The 20,450-nt window shown below is 41.3% G+C and overlaps 1 protein-coding gene across 3 annotated transcripts in view; it reads right to left on the reverse strand.

Annotated features, from left to right (window-relative positions):
- The window catches only part of ELMO1 (engulfment and cell motility 1), a 446,831-nt gene that overhangs the window by 327,727 nt on the left and 98,654 nt on the right, over positions 1–20,450 (reverse strand). For 2 of the 3 annotated variants that reach the window (XM_019538724.1, XM_019538705.1), the window contains exons 3-5: positions 17,819–17,859; positions 15,078–15,150; positions 1,003–1,053 (exon numbers count right to left, since the gene is read on the reverse strand). In XM_019538724.1, the coding sequence (XP_019394269.1) occupies positions 1,003–1,053; positions 15,078–15,150; positions 17,819–17,859 (165 nt within the window). The remainder of the gene's footprint in view (positions 1–1,002; positions 1,054–15,077; positions 15,151–17,818; positions 17,860–20,450) is intronic. The other variant, XM_019538714.1, reaches the window with a different exon arrangement.

Consider the following 20,450-nt stretch of genomic DNA (forward strand, 5'->3'; position numbering starts at 1 on the left):
ATGCTTATCTTGCTGGGATCCTATGACCCCAGCTGACTTCCTGCCCTTTGGGCAGGGGGCTGGACTCGATCTCCCGAGGTCCCTTCCAGCCCTGAATGTCTATGAAATCTATTCTCAGTGGGGTCTCTCTCAGGACTTCCTTCCCCCCTCCATCCCCACTTCCAATTTTTTTTTCTTTTTTGTAGACATTCTCAGTTTCATCCAGATCCAAAACAGGAAAACAAAATGAAAATGTCTCATCAGCTCTAGCAATGTGCTAAGTATTGTATCTGTGGCACAGGTGTACAATACAAAGTTTGCTCTACATATCTCTCAATCTATTCTCCTGCTCCCAGAAAGGAAAAAAAAAGAATAGATAAAGAGTTTCTGTGCCGAAGTATCAAGGGTCAACCCCATCATTTGAGACACTGAAGTATGTTAAATAAGACAAAAATCTCACTCTCACAAGGTCAAAGCAAGGAAGGCAAGGGCGCTAAGGAACAGCTCTCTCAATCTACCTTCCTCCCTCATCACTCCACCATCATTGCATTCAGTCCTCCTGCCCTCCTTCCCAGCTGTGAACAGAGGGAATGTTTCTGATGGAGCCTGCAGTATTAACTTAACAGATCTTGGAAGCTCAAATACCTTGGAGATGTGCACGATACAAGGCTAAAAAGGCTAAACACCCAGAAAAAGAGAACCAACTGCATGCTATTCTGCTAGCTTCATGTACAGGTTTGTTTCCTTCATGGCTAAAGAAAAAAAAATTCCGTGGCCAAACTCCCACAGTCCCTTCCAGATGGACCATGGCACATGGTGGTCACAGGGCACTATTTCACACCATTTTCTGAGTCAGGCCCCCAAAAAGGTAGAGAACTACTGTTTTTAGGCTCTCAATTTAAAAAAAAAAACAAACTTAAATTCATTGCAATTTTCCCTGAACAACCCCAAGGTTACAGTGAATCCCCTAACCAAACAGCACTAAGGAAGAGCCAAAGGACAGGGAATGGAAAGGTAACTTACTGGAGAGGTTGTTAATCGAAGGATAGCTCCATTTTTTATTTCATTACGATTCTGAAAGAGAAAATCCAAAAGTTTTATTTCAGACTTGTACCAGAGATGCAACACACTTTGAATGCAACATTAAATGAACAACAGTATTTTCTCTGTATATAAGCCTATGAATACCTACCCACCCCAGCATAAACATATGCTCTCCCATGTATGCATGTAGTTACAAATGATATATCAAACACAAATCTGAACCATTTTAGGATTCAGACTTTAAGAATGACTTCATGTATTGCAGAATTTAGCTTCCATTGGCAATTTTAAATATTTCTTTAAAATATACTATGTAATATACATAAATAACTTTCCACGACGTCTGGCTCTAATTTTGGACTGCATAGCTGAGGAGTTTGTAAGTTTGCTGAAACCTATCATTAAACATCTGCACTGTTTAAAAATTATCCCACTGGCTCTCAATTTCCTATAACAAGAACATGCTGACTTAAACCACTGGAACCAACCACTGAGCTCTGCCCACCACGACTTTGCACCCACCCTCACGGAGAGAAAGAGAGTTCATATTGAAGAGCTAAGACAACACAATGTGTATCCATTGCTACTCTGCACATTGAAATATACAGCAAGTCATTCTCTTAAACTGTTGGTAGACACAGAGATGACATTAAACTTTTGCCTTGGGTTAAGCTCTTATAATATGCTAAACTAAACGATGCTTCCGGGGGAACTGAAGATTCCATAACAGTTTTTGAAAGATATGTGATAATCCAATTCCCTTGATCAAAAATCCAATATGTCCCAGAGAAGCAGGTTCTAATAAGTGTGATACAGATGGTTTCATAGACTTACAATACAAACCAATCTGATTTTTATTTCAAAGTGATTCTCCCCAATTTCCCTTCACCCCCATATAATGCACATCAAATCAAAAATGCCTCCTATGCACACTCCAGTATACAGTTTCACTCCCAGTATTCAAAGCCCTCCATGAAATTGGCGTTAGCTACCATGAGTTCACCTTTCCATGCAAGAGCTGGTTCTTCCATAACAGCTACTTTTCACTGCAACAATTACATTACTGAATAACGGGAGAGGTTTAAGAGCATTGGAGACCACTTTTACAAAGTTATAGCTGGACTATGTCCTTCATTCTTGTAGGAGATCACTTCCAACCTTGCCATTTTCAGCACAAAGTTTACACAACAATATTGTACATTTTGTCTTGAGTGTAAAGTTTATCTTCTTGGTTAAACTAGCAGACATTTTTATTCTCTTCAAAAAACTCAATTCAGTTTAAAATTGTGCCTACTTTTTATAAGAGGCCTTGCCAGTATTGCCACACCTCAAGAGATCAAAACATCAGGGCCAGATCCAGACATGCAGCCACATGCAGTTTGCGTTGCTATAAACCTAAATGACACCACAAACTGCACACATTGCATGTTAAACTGTGTGCAGCACTGCTAATGTGCAGCAGTAGGACAAATTTGCTACTGGGATTTCTCAGTAACAAAAACCCAAAAAACAACCAAACAAAAAACAACCCTGAAGAAAAAAAACAGCGCAAAGCATGCCAAAGCAGCATGTGCCAAGACAAATGTGGAGATGGACCAGGCAGCCCAGGGCTGACTGCTCCCATGTCTTCACATGCTAAAGAGCCCGCACACTGAGGCACCCTGCCACTCTGCAGCTGACTGAGGTTCAGTGTGCCTCGAGACGGGGGAACAGGCAGCCCTTGGCCAATTTCCTTATGCCTCAGCACAGAGGCTGCACTGCAGAGCCCTGGGCTGCTGGCTACCAGCCCTGGGCTGACTGCTCTCCTGTCTTGAAGCACACTGCATCCCAGCCAGCTGCTCCACAGGGGCTCTATGTGCTTCAGTATGGGGGCTCCACAGCACAGCCTCCACGATGAGGCAGAAAGATTCAGAAGAGCAGCCAGCCTAGGGTTGCCTGCTCCCCCATCTTGAGGCACACTACACCCCAGCCAGCTAGGGAACAGCTGGCTGGGGCACAGGGTGCCTCAGCACAGAAACTCCGCAGCATGAGGAGACGGGGGAGCCCTGGGCCTGGTCTCCCGTGTCCACATGCTGCTCTCAGGCTGGCTGGGGTACAGGGTGCCTCTGTATGGGGGCTGCCTGCTGGATAGCCCCACCTGAGGCACCCTGTGCCCCAGCCAGCTTCACCCACTCCCCCCACAGCACATGGAGCAGTGGGACAATGTTTCCTGCTGCAATGCACATGGGCGGGGGCATGTACTGTGGCACAAAGCAGTGGCGCAAATTTATGCTCCTACTATTTATGCTGTTGTGAATGCATGCCCCTGCTCTTGCAGATGTGGCTCAGGAGCTGGATTCTACCCCACACCACCTCCCTCCTTCCTTTTTCTTTTTCTTTTTCTTTTCTAATTTTATTTTAGAACATGAGCAAGCTAAAATATGGTTTTGGTCTGTTGATTTTGCCTTTCCCATACTACACTATTCAGAGTGTTTGTATATCACCACCACCCAGGACTGTGTTTGGACCAGCAATTCATTTGTCCCTTCACTTCTAGACCCATCCTGTTCCCTGACCAAACAATTCAACCTATTCCCAGCCCACACATCTGCCCAACACCCCCTTCCAACCACAAACTCAATTCTGACTATCCTTACCACCTAGACCTTTCCATCTCTTACATATCACATCAGTTCTATGCTCCCCACCAATCTCACTTCTGTCCTGCAACCTCCTAGCCTAGGAAGTTGAGGAACAGAAACCAGTTTAAGTGATCAGATTACACATAAACTGTTTTAAGTGATCAGAAACTGGTTTAAAACTGTAACAGAACAGACATTCAGTGCACACAAACCAGTTTGAAAATGGCCAAAACCGGTTTGAGATAAACATGGTTGAATGTAGTATCAGACTTAACTGATTTGACACAAACCAGTTATTTGCAATGTCTGTCCCAGACTCCTTGCTGGTTTAAGTTAAATCAGAGACCCCCCCAGCATCCTGGCATGCTCTGTGGGCTGGGTGGGGTGCTCTGCTCCACAACAGCAATGGCCCATCCCCTTTGCTCCCCTGTGTGTGGGGCGTAGCCAGATGCTGGCTTGTCATGGCCCCCGAGGCAAATTCCTCCCTCTATCTCTTCTCCCCTCTGCTGGCAAAGCCTGTTTGCCAGTCCCAGACACACCTCCACAGCTTTCCTGCAGCCAGGCAAAGACAGAGTTAATTCCTCCCCCCGTCCATCTTGCCTGCAGCCAGGGAGGGAATTAATTCCACAGGGGTCCTGGAGCAGGGGAGAGAGGCAAGACCTGCACCTGTGATCCCAGAGCTAAGACCTGCAGGACCAGACTAAGAGGTGGGAAGTGTTGGCAAAGACCTGACAATCATCACACATATGTGCTGGAGATGGAGTTAAGGGAAGTTGCACACAGCTTCTGGCTGGAAGTTGCAGACCAAAGAATGCAGAGAAATACATATACATTATAAAGCGGAACCTGTAAAACCTAAACAAACATTTCTGAATGCCTGGCTCTCAGGAGACACTTTGCCCTCAGGTTTAATAAGACTTATGCACTGTTCTCTCTTGTCTTCCTGCTTTACATTTGAAGATAGATTAAGTTGTATATGCTGTGTTTTACTGGGCTGTATCTCAGTATCTCAGCTTAGGCAAAGATTTTTGGTAGTTCCCTGTTGTATGCTTTGCAAATTGCTGTGTTCAATATATGCTTGCTTCAGAGAAAGGAGTTTTCCCCACACCCACTCCTCAGTCTGGCAGCAGCTCTGCCCCCCACTCTACCCCCAGACTGGTGGCTGGCATCCCTTGTGTCGTGCTAGCCCTAGGCTGGTGCCTGGCCATGCCACCTCTGCTCCAGCAGGGAGGGGTAAGAGTCTTGGAGGGCATTTCTCTACCCTTCCCTTTGGCAGTGGCTGGCAGGCATGCTCTAGCACCCCCTGGCTTCTGGTTTCAACCACTGCAGGCACATGCCTGCACTTCCTGATTTAACAGAGAATGTCTGTGCAGTTATTAATCAGTTTAAGCTTCACAGCTTAGACTAACCTGCAAAGAGTGAATCAGTTCATGCTCAGGTACACATTTTTTCCTAGATAAGGCCAAAATCCAACATGCAAGCCAGGAGAAAAAAAAATCCATTATCAAGTAATCAAGTAATTTTTTTATGGTCTTTGAAGACAGGAAGTGATTGCTGAAATGATTTTTAGATGCCTGGGTGCAGCTCATAGACTATAGTCGTACAGATGGAAAAAACAATTAGGTAAATATATGCTGAAGTAAAATGTGCATCAGTACAAGAAACAAATTTACAGAAGAGAGAGACCATACCACATAAGAAGTACTACAAGAGATTTTGTTTTGCACCTTTCTACCTGTTGATCAACCTGAGCCTACACTAAGTTTTCAGATCCAAAAGTTCCCAATGAGTATTCAGAAGCTGTAGCCTAGATGAAGAAAAAACATTTTTAACACAAAGCCATCACATCTTTTTTAGAGCAAGGTGCATTTCCTAAGTTACAACTTGTATTGGTGCAATCACTAGCAGAGCTATATGTATTGACAATTAGTAGTCTGTAAAATCACAGTGTAGACAAGGATTTAGGAAACATTGCTTACACCTCCTGGCTGAATTTATTCAAAGCACCAGCTATAAAAACACAGCAGGCTGGCCAAAACCTAAGAAAGGCTAGATATACGCCAATCAAAAATCCAATTTTGTTTATCCATTCTATATAATGACTTAAGAGCCTACAAGGAAACAGTCTGTAAACTCACAATTAAACCAAGAGGATTTTCTACATTAGCATACTGAGTACTGCATCATGCCGTTAGTTAATTTCAATTGAAACATTTATATACAGCTAATCTTCTTAGTGCTAGGGAGGCTGTTCATGGAGTTTTCATTCAGGATAACAGAATGCCATTTGAGCACAACATCCAGGCTTTGGCACTCAGAATAAGTGTCATTGTTATCTAGGCAGGATATGCCACTAATCTAAAATGTAAAATGCATTTGATATTCTTGGAAAACGAACAATCTGTTTCTCAGATGTGTACTGGATTCATAATATCATTAAGATGGCTGACCCACATTAGAACAGCAACTTGGTCAGTGAGGAGATTGCTTTTAAAAAAAATGCTAAAGAAGTTTAATATTCTTCGACAGCAAGAGATTTTTTAAAATGGTCACCTAAAAGTAAGTAAGTCATGTGAGAGCCAAAACAAGGAGTCACTTTTTACACAACAACATCTAGCAGGAAACCAGACATACTAAAGACTTAATTGCAAGTACATTATTTCCCTCTATTGTACTACTATGCAATGCCTAACAATCCCTATTCTCGTCATCATGTATGTGAATACCCCAACTAAAATATGTAAAAAGTGACTTTGGAAGGAGCTTCATTTCACTATACTTGTATTTGAATTCAGGATATAAGAGGAATGTATGTATCATTGTATAGTGACATATCAGAACATATTTTGCTTACATATATTGTAAACATTTGGCCTTTTTATTTCATGTTATTGTCCAATAGAGATTTCTTCAGGTTTCAGATGGAATCAAATGCCAAGTTCCCCTGATGGGCACAATAGTATCTTAAGTTTTAATCTTTCTCTTGCAGTTTAAAAAATAGGCATAAATATAAGGGGTCTAAATAAGACTGCATTTGCTATAATCAAGGTTCAAAGGAAGAATACACAAACAAATGAGTGAAATTTTCTTTTCAAAATTTCTCTGCTACCATGCTCATTATTCTTCTGTGCCATCCCTTTAACATGTGTTCTTAGGTTTGCTTGTTTTTTAGTTGAGGTAGTGCCTAGAATTCCCAGGGGAATTTAAAAGCGGACTCTGCAGCCTGGAACAGGATGAAGATATGAACTCAGATGCCATCAAAATATCCAAGCTATCTAGAAAGGGTTTTGCTGGAAAGACACTTAAAATTTGCCAAGCCAAACAAAATGTTTACTTTGTCATGTAAATGTCCTATCAATCTCTTGTATCTCTTAAATGCCTCATGATTTCACTTGCTGCAACGGGTTGGAATGGAATGCTTTCCTAGCATATTTGGGGAAAGCCACCTAAAGACTTTGGTTCTTGTGGTATAGCTCACTCAGCATTCAATTCATTTTTCAGAACTGAGCAAACATTTTTGAGCGTGGCTCATTTTATGATCAGCTTTAAGAAATCCCGAACTTACACATTTACAAATTTATACATTTACAGCCAATAATAATTGTTCCTTTGTTTGGTCTTTTCTTTTTACTGAGCTTCTCTCCAAAATGCTAAAGCATTTTTCACTTTTAGGGATTATGGAATATATTTAATGAATGTCTCCACGACCTTCTCACTGTTCAGTGTCCAAATGGAACACAATGCAATAGCAATCAAACAGTATAAATTGAAAACAACAGACAGGTTTCTCTGGAAAAATCACAGGTACAACATCATTCTTGCACTAACTTAGGTTTTCTAAGATTTTTTGTGGATTTTTTTTTAAATCAATCTATGGTATTATTACATTGGAAGTTAAGAGAGGCCCACATAAATTGCAAGTTCTTTCTCTTGGCATACAAGCAATGCACAAAATGAGAAGAAATGAGTATATTACTCATTTTGTAAAGTTTTGTTTTGAGGGAGCTGTTGCAAACAGGAAGAGAAGTTTTCTACCTTGTTACTGGTTAGAAACATTTGGAGGAATGTTTCCTCTGAGAACCAAAATCAGTGATTTGGCCAAGGTTTCTAAAGGGGGTAGGGGGAGGGTAAACTGTCTATGTGCCATTTGTCCACAGCTGTTCAAGAACAGCTATAGTAAGATAAAGTAAACAAGAACATACATAAACTTTAAATCATTGATTTACTATCCAATGGGAAGTTGACAACTATTCATTGCTCTGTACAGGGGCAACAGTGGTATAATATACAAGTACATTTTTAAAAAGTTTTAGCATGTCTTTTTAAGATTACACTACATAATAAGGCAGTTACTTCAGAAAAATACAACTTCCAACATGCGCCAAAAAAGTGGGCAGGTTACTTATAGCAAGATCAATCCACATAGAAATTCTGTACTGAAATCTATTCTATTGAAAGTATTTTCATCATTTCATATCATCTCCTCTCCCATCTTGCTGATTCCAAAATTTGGTTCAGGTAAGCCTCAAAGTCAAGGTCATTTAAAACGTCCATGGAAATGGGTCATTTTTACCTGCTGGCTTCTGCAGAAGAGTTTGAGCACTTATGAGATCCTCAGCCAGTTCTCCAAAGCAAATTCAAATCTTAGAGCAAAGAAATAAACAGAACAACTACAACAACAACATCCTTGTATCCTCTCCTGGACACTAGGAGAAAAGCTCCTTTCTGCTCCGATAGCAGCCTGACTATGCCTTGCAGCCAACGGTTCCCTTCACAGCTTGCTTTCTCTTCAGGGAGCTTTTAAAACTCCCAGTGAGATACTCCCTCTTTACCCAAATCAGAGAATCAAAGAAAGTTAGGGTTGGAAGGGACCTCAGGAGGTCACCAAGTCCAACCCCCTGCTCAAGGCAAGCCTTAACTATATTATCCCAGTGAAGGCTTTGTCTAGCCATGTCTTAACAACCTCCAAGGATAGAGATTCCACAACCTCTCTGGGTAGCCTGTTTTACTACCCTCCTAGTGAGAAAGTTTTTCCTAATATCTAACCTAAACGTCCCTTGCTGCAATTTGAAACCATTGCTCCTTGTTTTGTCATAGGCCACCACTGATAACAGTCCTTCTCCATCCTCTTCTGAACTCCCCTTCAGGTAATTGAAGGCTGCTATTAAATCCCCTCTCGGTCTTCTCTTCTCTAGACTAAATACATTTAGTTCCCTCAATTTCTACTCAGAAGTCGTGTCCCCCAGACCCCTCACCATTTTCACTGCTCTCTGCTGGACTCTCTCCAATTTCTCCACATCCTTTCTGCCAATGGGAGGCCCAAAACTGGATACAGTACTCCAAATGTGACCACATGAGTTTCCTTAACAAAACTGATTGTGTTCCCTCTTTAAGGGATGGACCATTCTGCTACGGAAAGACTTCCCCTTCCCCCAAGTAAGTTTGTGGCATTGGTAGGACTGGTTTTAGGTGTGAATTGGAAATGATTTGGAGGGCTTTATTATTTAAAGTACAGCAGTCTACAGAGATAAAAACAGTATTTGCACATACATCCAAAATAAAGGATAAGTACATTTTCAAAGCAAGTGGAAAATGCATGCTCCACACAAAATATATTGGCAGATACAATGGTAATATTCTATCAGTGAAAATTTTCAACAGAATTTTGCCAATAAGGCAGAGTTCCTTATCAACCTAGGTAAAACTCCTAAAAGATAAAGGTCAAGGCATTTAACATGAATATTCAATATATTAGACAATTTTCCACACATTAAAGATTTACATATATAAATACAAAAGTTAATTCTATTGAAATTTTCAATGGAATAAACTGGAATCAAGGGTGCACATCTGCATTAATGTTGGACCAGAAAGCAACAGAAAGATACACCCAGTCAAAGAGCAGAGGGAAAAATGACAAACTACCAAGGTTGGTGTATGCGGGTGAAGTAAACATGAAACAGAGGCTTACAAATGTATCCACACCACTACCACAACAACCTCCTCCTCCAAGATGCTAAAAAAGCTAATCAAGTAGCTAATCATCAAGAAGCTGCAAAAAACAGGAAGAATGTGACTTGCTCATACTAGTCCAAGTAATAGAACGATTTTTTTTCCTAGAAGAAATTGTAGGGGGAACACAAGCAAGAATTTTAAAAGTGATTTCTCAAATAGTGGCACAGTTTGCCAAGAAGTGATGAAACCTCCATTGCTTCCTATCATTTGTAATACAAACTGGACCATGCAGTTAACAGTATGCTCCAGGGAATATGCTGCAGCCAGTAACACTGAAAGGGCAAGACTAGATATCCTGGTCTAGATAACTAGGACTAAATAATTTCCATGCTGTCTCCCATTTTCAGATTTTTCTAAAAATGAATAGGAAGTCCTAGGTCAACCATTGAAACCCACTGTTACTCAGCAAATTTGCATACAGCTCAACAGAAACAGTAATGAAAAAGTAAAGACTACAAAAAGGTTCATTTCTTGTTCTATCATTTGCATAGCCTCCTACACACAGAGCTTACAATGGTGTGGTGGAATTTCACCAGAATATACAATTACAGGTTTTATTCACTGAAAAATAGGTCACAAGTAAAAGTACCTTTAAGACAAAAGGAATGCTGGTTACTATACTCATTTCACAAAACAGAGCATTGCATTTGCAAGCTGACTACTTGGGGGGAGGGAGCAAAAAGTTGAAAAACAAGGTATTGACATTATTGCAAAACAATACAAACATAAAATGTTCTCAAAATAAAAGGAGAGAACCCACTGCCCACTCCCTCTTTCATGCATTGATGTTCGTAAGTGAATTTTTTACAAATGAAAGCAAACCGTAGGTGGTACAAAAGAAACAGAAATGGGGCGTCTTTGCAGGTGTCAGAAATAAGCTTGATGGCAACAAAAAAAATGTGACTGACTAAAACCTGACTGCAGCCAAAAATGAATGAATGAAGTTTCATTATGTTTAAAGAAGATACAAACTCCAGGAGAAACTTTTTTTTTTTGTCTTTTTAAATAAAAGGGTGATTTGCTTTCCTTTAGCTTATACCTGCTCCTCTCTCCAGTTCAAGCAAAACAAACTTCTTTTTCAGCTCCCCTTCTCCCATTCACCTCTTACCACCCCCCCACCCCCGCCATGGCGGGCTTCACCACCCGGCCACAAACTTTATCATACTAGTCCAAGTGGCCACAACAGCCACAAGAACTGTTGGAAACCCAGAGGAAGGCAGTATTTTATTTCAGCTGAGGTTTTTTTTTTCCCCCCAATGGAGCCTGCCGAAAGGGCAGACCCCATGTTTTTTCACAGAGCTCATGCTTTTTTGCAGGGCCTACCCAAAATGTTGGCAGGACCCTAGTCATAGCCATTCATGTCAAACATACAGTACAGAACCATTGTCTGAGGCCATGGACAGGGGGTTAGAGGAGACTGGTATTCTCTGCTGGTGCTCGAGAAGCAGGCAGAAAACAGGAGCAACCTTTCTAGCAAGGTATGCTGGGGGAAGTATGCTATTCAAGTGTAAAGCAGCAGGGGAGAAGCATAGTGATTTATTCTTAGTGATCTTAGGGAGAGGCATATAAAAGTGGGGAGGAGGGCAATCATATGTCCATACCCTGCCTCTGCTCCTCACTCCTAAACCCCTGCCAGCCCCCCTCACTCCCAACCCACAGCCCCCTGCCACCCAGCCCTGCCAGTACCCCTTACTTTCAACCCGCAGCAGCTTGCCCCTGCAGCCGGCCCAGGAGAGCAGAGGAAGAGCAAAAAACTGGACATTTAATCTCATTTTTAAAAACCTGCCCGGACATGAAGGAAGGGGCCAAAAAAAGAGGACATGCCTGGGAAAACCCAGACATACGGCAACTCTACTGTGGAGGAAGGAGAGCTTGTTTGTTTTTTGTTTTAAAAAGGCAGCATGTCAAAATGAAGATCAAATATAAAAATATGAGTTCTCCTTATAACAACCAAGGCACCTATGTACTACTCACCACCCAAAAATAAAAATAATTGTAGCCATGAACAGTCTCATATTCATGAAACAAAAAGATTCCTGTTACTTCATATAGACTTTTGTGTTTCTTTTCTTTCCAAAAACTTAAATATGGCAAGTCTTATAATAGGCATCTAGAGCAGAAAGGTCATAAATTAACAAGCAACAAACTCAGCAAATATGACCTGCAAAAATGACTTCTGAACACCTATACAGGACAGGATTCATCTTTATTTAAGGTACAAAATAATTTGCTTTAGTGCTCACCTCCCATAAGAGTTAAGTGTAAATTGTCCAGCATGAGAGTTAAAGTGATCAGTGCTTTAGTCCAGCTATTCATTAGCTTCCCTGAAGAACAGGATTGGCATGACCCCTATTGTTTTTCTTGCATTAACTGGGGAAGGAACAGCACGTTCCTAAGAAGAGGGTGGGTAGACCACGTAGAAGGGGCACCAGCCTCTCTTTACAGCCTTCATCCAACGGGCAGTGATAAACAGTGAACAACATTTACTGAAGTCAGTCATATCAAGTAATACTGGTGGCATTTAATGCTGTTTTCTCTCTCATCTTTGTGACTCAGCGTCTGACACGCTACATATTTCCAAGATGAAATAAACGAACTCCTCAAAATCTTCATTCAGTACACCCAAAAGAGTACTGTTAGTCCCTTCCCTGCCTTAAGATGAACTAAAAACATTTTTAAATCTCTAAACTTCCTAGCGAACAGAACAGATACCCCTCATGAATCATCTTCATGACACAATCATGCAGGGTGGAGGTGAGACTGAGGAGTTCGGTGTAAATAAATGTACCCCCAACTCCATCCACCCAGATAGTTGATGTATTTGCTCAAATTTTGCTTCTTGGAAGCATTTTAAAACACAGAGCAATTAAGTGCAAATCAGCAAGTTCAGCTGTGCCTTGTTTGCTAGAAAATGTGTGTCACAATTTACTTAGATTTACAAAAGCATTCACATTATTTAATTCAGGAAGAGAGAAGAACAACAGCCACTCCCTAAATTAACTACTTCAACAGTTTCCTTCATAGAACCCTTTGATGTAGTTATCCATTTACATCTTTAAAGAGGAACAAAAGAAAAGAAGGGTGGTCCTGCCATCACCTGGGGGACATGGAGAAAGTTGCCTGGGGTGACAAACTTTTCCATGAAAAACTGAAAGTGGTCTGTTTAAAAAGTATAAGCAAATCAATCTAGTAGGCAGCCTCTCTACCATCTTGCTAAATTCAGTCTTTCTACACATTTAACTGTCATCAAAGTTTCTTCCACCTTCCTCCTCTTCCCCATCCCCCCACTATTTTGAGTTGAGGAAGTAAAATGGGCTCAAGGTCCAACTGGAACTACACTAAGCAGCTGGTGACTGTACAATAAGCATCTGCCCAATTCTTCAGAAGTCCCAGCTGGGGCAAAACCAAACTGCTATTAAGAAAACAGCTAGAAAAAAAATCTATGCAGCTCCACCAGGACATGTTCCAGAGTCCTCTGGTGAAAACATGGAATCTTCCTATTTATTTCAGCAAGTTTCTGATCAGGCCTTTTCTGCCCAGGTTAAGAATACCATCTTTGTAGCACCACAGCACATGCAAGCTTTAGATTAAATTCATTGTTGTAATTTTAACAAGCTCAGCAGTTACACTGGAAATACACGTAGAATCTAGAAATGTTTAAATGACTATATCCTTTTCTGCCTACATATCCCAGTTTTAGTAGAGCTACAATAATTAATTACTCTTTATGCTTACATAATTGTTTATTTTTGTGAATCACTTATTGCCAGGGCATCTGGGGATCTAAAAAATTTGGACTAGAATAACATATACAATGCTGGAACGGAAATGCAGCTTGTAATAGGGAGGTGGCAAGCGTTACACAGTCCTTGCACTTAGTTTCAACTAGATCAGCCACTGAGAAAAAACAGAAGTAGTGTGCTGAAGCTTTCTTTAGCCTACAAGTACTGTCTTCTTATATATTTTAATTTCCTGTAAACTTCCTCCTGATAGCATATTGACTATGTACACATGCCAGCGGCTGAAGGTTTGAATGTCTGCAATCTGAATAGACTTCATAGACATCAAGGCTCTGAACAGCAGTCTTATTTCACATTTTTTAAATATTTACACCAGCAATTCTAAAAACAACCAAACAAATTTTAATCAACTGACAAGTTAGTGATGAGTGGCAATTCTTAATTAATAGAGTGTATGCTGTTGGACAATATATACGTTAGTTTATACCAGTGGTTCCCAACCTTGTTTTCTGTGACCCACTGCTGGGAGCGGACTGCGGCGGTGATGGCAGCGGCCTGGGGCTGGGGGAGCTCCCGATATGGGGCGCTTTTGTGTGTGGTACCACCAGCATTGTCCCCGTGACCCTCATTTGGGCGGGACCCAGGGTTGGAAACCACTAATTTATACCCTGTGCTCCCAATGAGGCTTGAAATCTTCCATGTACATTGTAGGCAGTACATTGTAAGGTTCAAATCAAGATTTTGACTCTTACCCTTTAGCATTTAAAGTTTGCAAACTCCCGTTCCTTCCATTCCATGTGTACACATTAATAACAGTGTTTAAAAATGGAAATGTTTTTATACAAACCATTACAAGCTGGCAAAGCTCAGAGATCATACTAAATTTAGTGTAAGATAATACTAACTTTACCTTTATCTGAACTGGCTCACACAAGCACTAAATAATCTGTGACGCTATATATCCAATGAACTGCAATCTTAAGAGTCAATTTCAATTTAGGATGATGTTATTCCCTAGACTTGGAATTTCTTACAGAAAGTACACAAAATCTTATGTCATTATTCAACAATCATCATCTCTGGTGTTTTTACATAGAACCATCCAACAATTGCTATTTAGTTTAACCAGGGCTACAGGGTCAGTGGTAAAAATGCTACCGGCAGGAGTGAACTACAGTGGCCATATTTTGCTAGTATAGCCAAAGTGTACAGACCCCTCTACTCAGCAAAAAAGGTTGTCATGATTAGCTCCCAAGCTTAAACTATAATCCTTATTTGGCTCTGAGCCAAATTCTGTGTTGTTTTACATTTTGTACCATCCCACTGATAGCAGCAGTAGTTTAGTGGTTCTAAATATGCAACACATTTTCTGAAATTACAGATCAGAGTCATCTCAGTTAATAAGAAGAAATCAGTGGCAGCATACTGACCAGTCCTAACTAATGGGAAATTCCACTGAAAAGCACTCAGATATTTGTATTGCAGTTCTGATGTGGAAATGTGTTATTACGTTTCCATGTAGAATTCAGACAGCTAGGCAGAATGATGCAAGGCTGACTCATTCCAACCTGGCTAGTCTAGGTACTTAGAAAGAAAAATATTTCCTCCTCCTCTGTATATGAGCTTCAAAATTCATTTTAATAGAACATGCAGAAGTAAGGTGGATTAGTTTACATACCTTTTCCGTAATGTAGAAATTAGAACCATCAGCATGTTGCAGTGCATAATAGTCATGGTTTGCAAGAGACCACCTTAAAAATATGAAAATAAAGGAATCAGAAAGTGATAGGTAAAAGAAAGAAATGTTTGCATTATAGAAATTTACAGCCGTCAAGCAAGAGTCCATTTGACTCGCATGCTTCTTACATCTACCTATAGCTTTAAATGGGTCCAGTGAACAAAGGAAAGTGAGAGAGAGAGAAATAAAAACAAACACCAATGCTAAATATAATATAGTTCTGTTCCTCCCTGTCTGAATATTTGAAACCAAAAGACCTAAGCTTCACATGGGTTAGACTAAGGGAGATGCTACAAATGCAAAGACTTATTTCAAATACCAAAATTCAATATAAAACTTTTTGTGGGGACAAAATTGCTTAAGTATGAAGTAGATTAAATTCTGCATGGCAGCACATTGTTTAAAATAAAAGATATCTGATCTGAGTTTTTGGCTCATTCCTATGAACATCACTATGGGCACATCTAAACATGCAAACGCTCCACAGTTTACAAGAGTAAACCCACCATGGGCAAGCATCTACAAGTGCAGAGACATGGAAGCAGATTTGCTGATCACTCCCTACCAGCCCCACACTGGCCCCAGCAGCTCTAGGCTCCCCCTGGATGCTAGGCTAGGGGCTGGCAGGGAACACGGGGCCAAGAGACAGCTGTCTCCTGCCAGGGTCTGAGTCATTTCTCCCTGCCCCCAGGAGCTGCCTGCTGCCAGGGTGAGCTCTGCCACCAGAGCCTAGGCAGGGACAACATCCCCCTGTCTCAGCATCAGAGAGCACCCAGCCCCTGCTCTGTGATTGCAGGGCTGGGGATGGAAAATTCTTATCTTACAGCCATAGCTCCACAGTCGTGGGGTCCAGGCTGGAATATTCTTATCTCACAGCCCTAACTCCACAGTTGCAGGGCCTGGGCTGGGAGAGTTGCATCTCATAGCCACAGCCCACCCCCCTCCCAACTACAGAGCTAGGGCTAGGAGATAAGAATCTCCCATCTCTCACTCCCAGATTGTGATCATGAAGCTGGGGCTGGGTTCTCCCTGCTGCTAGGGCAGGGGGACATTGCCTCCACCCAGGCACCAGTGGTAGAGCCCACCCCAGCAGCAGGCAGCTCCTAGGGCCAGGAAGCAATTTCCCACCTCCTGCTGCCCAGCTGACCAGGAGCACATTTGCTCCTGGTCAGCCGTCTACACATTCACTACTGAACAATACATAATCAGGAGTAGATTTGCTACTTGTATTTACAGGTAGCAAAAGTACTCATGATTAGAGCCAATTACTATGCAGTAAGCATCTGCATGTGTAGACAGTGACACTTACTGCACCGTAATTGGCTCTAATAGAGTAAAATGTCTCGTATAGAAGCACGCTATGTGTAGTTTTCATCAGCATGGGAGACCTACTGAAGTCATTACAATAAATAGCATTTTTCTATAATATCAGACCCTTATGCTGGAACCATGATTGAAGAAAAATTTGGGTTGTTATTCTCAGTGCTAGGGACACAGTTAGTATTCAGATAATAAAATAATAATACAATAATTAATTTTTACTATATTTTAGCTATAGTTTAAATGACTGTAAATAAGTTTCAGCTCTGCTATAATACTGGATAAAATTAATTAAAAGAGCATTATTTTACACATATTAAACCTGCTGTTTAAATATTTAAAATGCTACAGTTTCTCCTGCTTCTTACTCGATTGTTACACCAGCTTGGCAACATGATTATTATGTTCAATATTTCAGTTCCATGCCACTATTACCAGGAAATAGACAATTGTACAGCAGTTACAGCAGCTAAGCTTAAAAATACATATTGCAGTCTATTCAGTAATCTCCTAAATTGTGAACTGGAACATCTGGGCAATAAAAGTAGGTGCACTCTAAAGTTTTAAGGTAAACTCTCTCCCTTCACCACTTAATACCACTCACTGGACACAGCTACACTTACATATTAATGCAATGCAAAAAACTCCAGTACTTATTGATCCCAGGAATGAATTTACATGTGCGCTCAGGATGGCAGCACGTTGAGCCAGCTCAGAGCAGCCCCAGGTGGCTGGGGAATCAACAGGTCAACCTGCCAGCCTGGGACTGCTCTGCCTGGCTCAATGTGCTGCAGAGGGGCTGGCTGGGGCACAAGGGTGCTTCAGCATAGAGCTAGCTGGCAGGCACCCCCTCACTGAAGTGCCCTCATGCCCCAGCCAGCCAGGGCAGTGTCTACATATGTGCTGCTGCAGTTTTTTTTACTCTGCAGCAGGATAGGATTTGTATTTATAAATGTTATCGTGCTGCAAAGTAAATTAATTTACTGCAGCCTAATAGAGGCACATGTGTAGACGTGTGACATTTACCGCAGAGCTAATTAGTCTACTGCCCAGTAAATATCTTATGTAGACACGCCCACTGGCACAATGCATAGGCATTTTGTTGGCTTTCTGCATAGAAATAAATCTCCATCTTAACAGAAATAAATATAAGTCCATGCCAACGCACAGCCTTTCAAGCAATTGATTCAATAGATATTACCTATTCTAAGTTTAAAGATAAAACAGCTTCAAAATTTATTAAACTAATCAGCAGTATCTATGGACATCTGAATGATCCTGCAGAAAACCTATGCCTGTTATTTATTTTAGCAATGAAAGAAAGTATAATATCCAGTTTCTAGATACAGAGCAGAACTTACCCATCACAGACTTCTTTTATTATTGCAGACAATGGCTTTTTCTGTTTAAAACAAAGGAAAATTCACTGAACTGAAACATCAAAACATTGCATTTAAATATGCATTTTAACAAAATGTATACCTCTGGTTCAATTCAATAATGCAAGTTAATAGTAATTAATTTTTAATATTTAGATTGATAACATTAAGAACTTTTTCTGGCATTTTGGGCACCTGACCCATGCATATATTAATACTATGTATCATCACAATGACCTTTTTATTACAGCTGTTTAGCATTATGAGTCAAGAGAGATTTTGGTCACCTTTAACCCTGCAGTATCATATAAGCTTTTTGGATGGAAAAAAGAATCAAGTGATTGTTGTATATGTTGCATCTCATGGTCTAACAGAGACAGAATGTTCAAATTCCAACATGAGCATTTTTTAGGAATGATGCATGGAGAAAGCTGCAACTTGTTTTTTATTTTTCAGCAGCTTTTGTTGCTTCCAGATACCAATACTGGGTGATGATAAAATCATGTTTTGATTGGGAAATTCAGCAAAAAGAACATAATTTATTCTGCAGTGCTCCCTTTTAAGTACACATGACATTATCCCTGAAGCACATCCATTGAAAGGTGCTAAGATTCCAATTGTGTGAATTCTCCTTTATAATGTATCTGCAATGTAACCATTTGTGTGTGGTACCATATGGACTAAATAAAGTTGGCTTTACTGTTTTAGCTCCCAAAAGAGAAGGAACAGTCTAGTTTGGTGATGTTGCAATACTCTGAATGCTTTTACAGGCATAACGTACATCTCTAAAAGAGACACCATCAGCTGAAAGAAAATAAGTGTTTGCCACTTGCGAAGCAGTTGGTATTTGTGGGTAAAGATAAAAGGGCTTCAACTAATTTTTGAAACACTGTTGTAGCATTTCTCACCTCCTCTCTACTAAAAGGCTGTACAGACTGCAGTATCAAACCTTTGTTTCTTAAAAAAAGGCTCTGGATGAAATTTTCACATGGAAGTCTCACATACTATCAATGGCTCCTGAATGTCCAATTTGTGTATAGAATCATAGAAAATTAGGGTTGGAAGGGACCTCAGGAGGTCACCTAGTCCACTGTTTCTCAACCCATGGTACATGCACCCCTTGGGGCAAGTGAGACACGAGCAGGGGGTAGGCGGGTGTGTTTCGAGTTTGGTCCTTCCCACCACACCCCCACTGGACAGGTTAGAGAAGTCTGCCTGTTTGGGCTGAAAATTCTGGCCACCGCCCCTACCGTCGTATCCAGTATGTTGGGGTTTTGACTCCCCGGCATCAGTGTGCTAGGGGACAGGGAGGGGGGCCCCATGCAGGCTGCTTTCCCAGGCAGTGAGGAAGAAGTAGGACTTGGTTCATGCAGTAAAACCAGAAGTGCCACAGTGGGACTTCTGGTTTCACATTTTTTGCGTCAATTGGTACTAAAGGTTGAGAACCACTGATCTAGTCCAACCTCCTGCTCAAAGTAGCACCAGCCCCAACTAGATCATCCCAGGCATGACTTTGGCAACCCAGGCGTTAAAAACCTCCAAGGATGGAGATTCCACTGCCTCTCTAGGGAACCCATTCCAGTGTTTCACCACCCTCCTAGTTAGAAAGTTTTTCTTAATATCCAACCTAAACTTCCTTTGCAGCAACTTGAGACCATTGATCCTTCTTCTGTCATCGGCCATCACTGAGAACAGTCCAGCTCCACCCTCTTTGGAACCACCATTCAGGTAGTTGAAGGCTCCTATCGAATCTCCCTTCAAGTCTTCTCTTCTAAATAAGCCCAGTTCCCTCAGCTTCTCCTCAGATATCATTGCTCTAGCCTCTTCACCATTTTCGCTGACCTCTGCTAGATTCTTTTCAATTTGTCTATATCCCTTCTGTAGTGAGGGACCCCAAAACTGGACACAGTACTCCAGGTGTGGCTTCACCAGTGCCAAACAGAGGGGAAGAATCACTTCCCTCGACCTGCAGACAACACTCCTCCTAATGCAGCCCAGTATACTGTTAGCCTTCTTAGCAACAAGGGCACACTGTTGAGTCATATTCAGCTTATTGTCCACTGTAACTCCCAGGTCCTTTTCTGCAGAGCTGCTACTTAGCCAGTTAGTCCCCAGCCTGTAGTGGTACATGGGATTCTTCTGTCCTAAGTTCAGGACTTTCCACTTGTCCTTGTTGAACCTTGTTGAGATTTATTTTGACCCAATCCTCCAATTTATCTAGGTCCCTCTGAACCCTAATCTTACCCTCCAGCATATCTACTACTCCCCTTACCTTGGTGTCATCCATGAACTTGCCAAGGATCCAGTCATCTCATCATAAAAAGCAATCAGGTTGGTCAGGCAAGACTTGCCATTGGTGAATCCATGCTGACTGTTCCTGCTCACTTTCTTCTCCTCCAAGTCCTTAAAAATGAATTCCTTGAGGACATGCTCCATGATTTTTCTAGGACTAAGGTGAGGCTGACTGGTCTGTAGTTCCCTAGATCCTCCTTCTTCTCTTTGTTAAATATGAGTACTATATTTGCCCTTTTCCAATTGTCTGGGACCTCCCCCTATCACCACAAGTTTTCAAAGGTAATGGCTGGTGGCTCTGCAATCACATTGGCCAACTCCC

Source organism: Crocodylus porosus, unplaced genomic scaffold (genome assembly GCF_001723895.1).
Source record: "Crocodylus porosus isolate Cpor-Errol unplaced genomic scaffold, CroPor_comp1, whole genome shotgun sequence".
Taxonomy (NCBI): Eukaryota; Metazoa; Chordata; order Crocodylia; family Crocodylidae; genus Crocodylus; species Crocodylus porosus.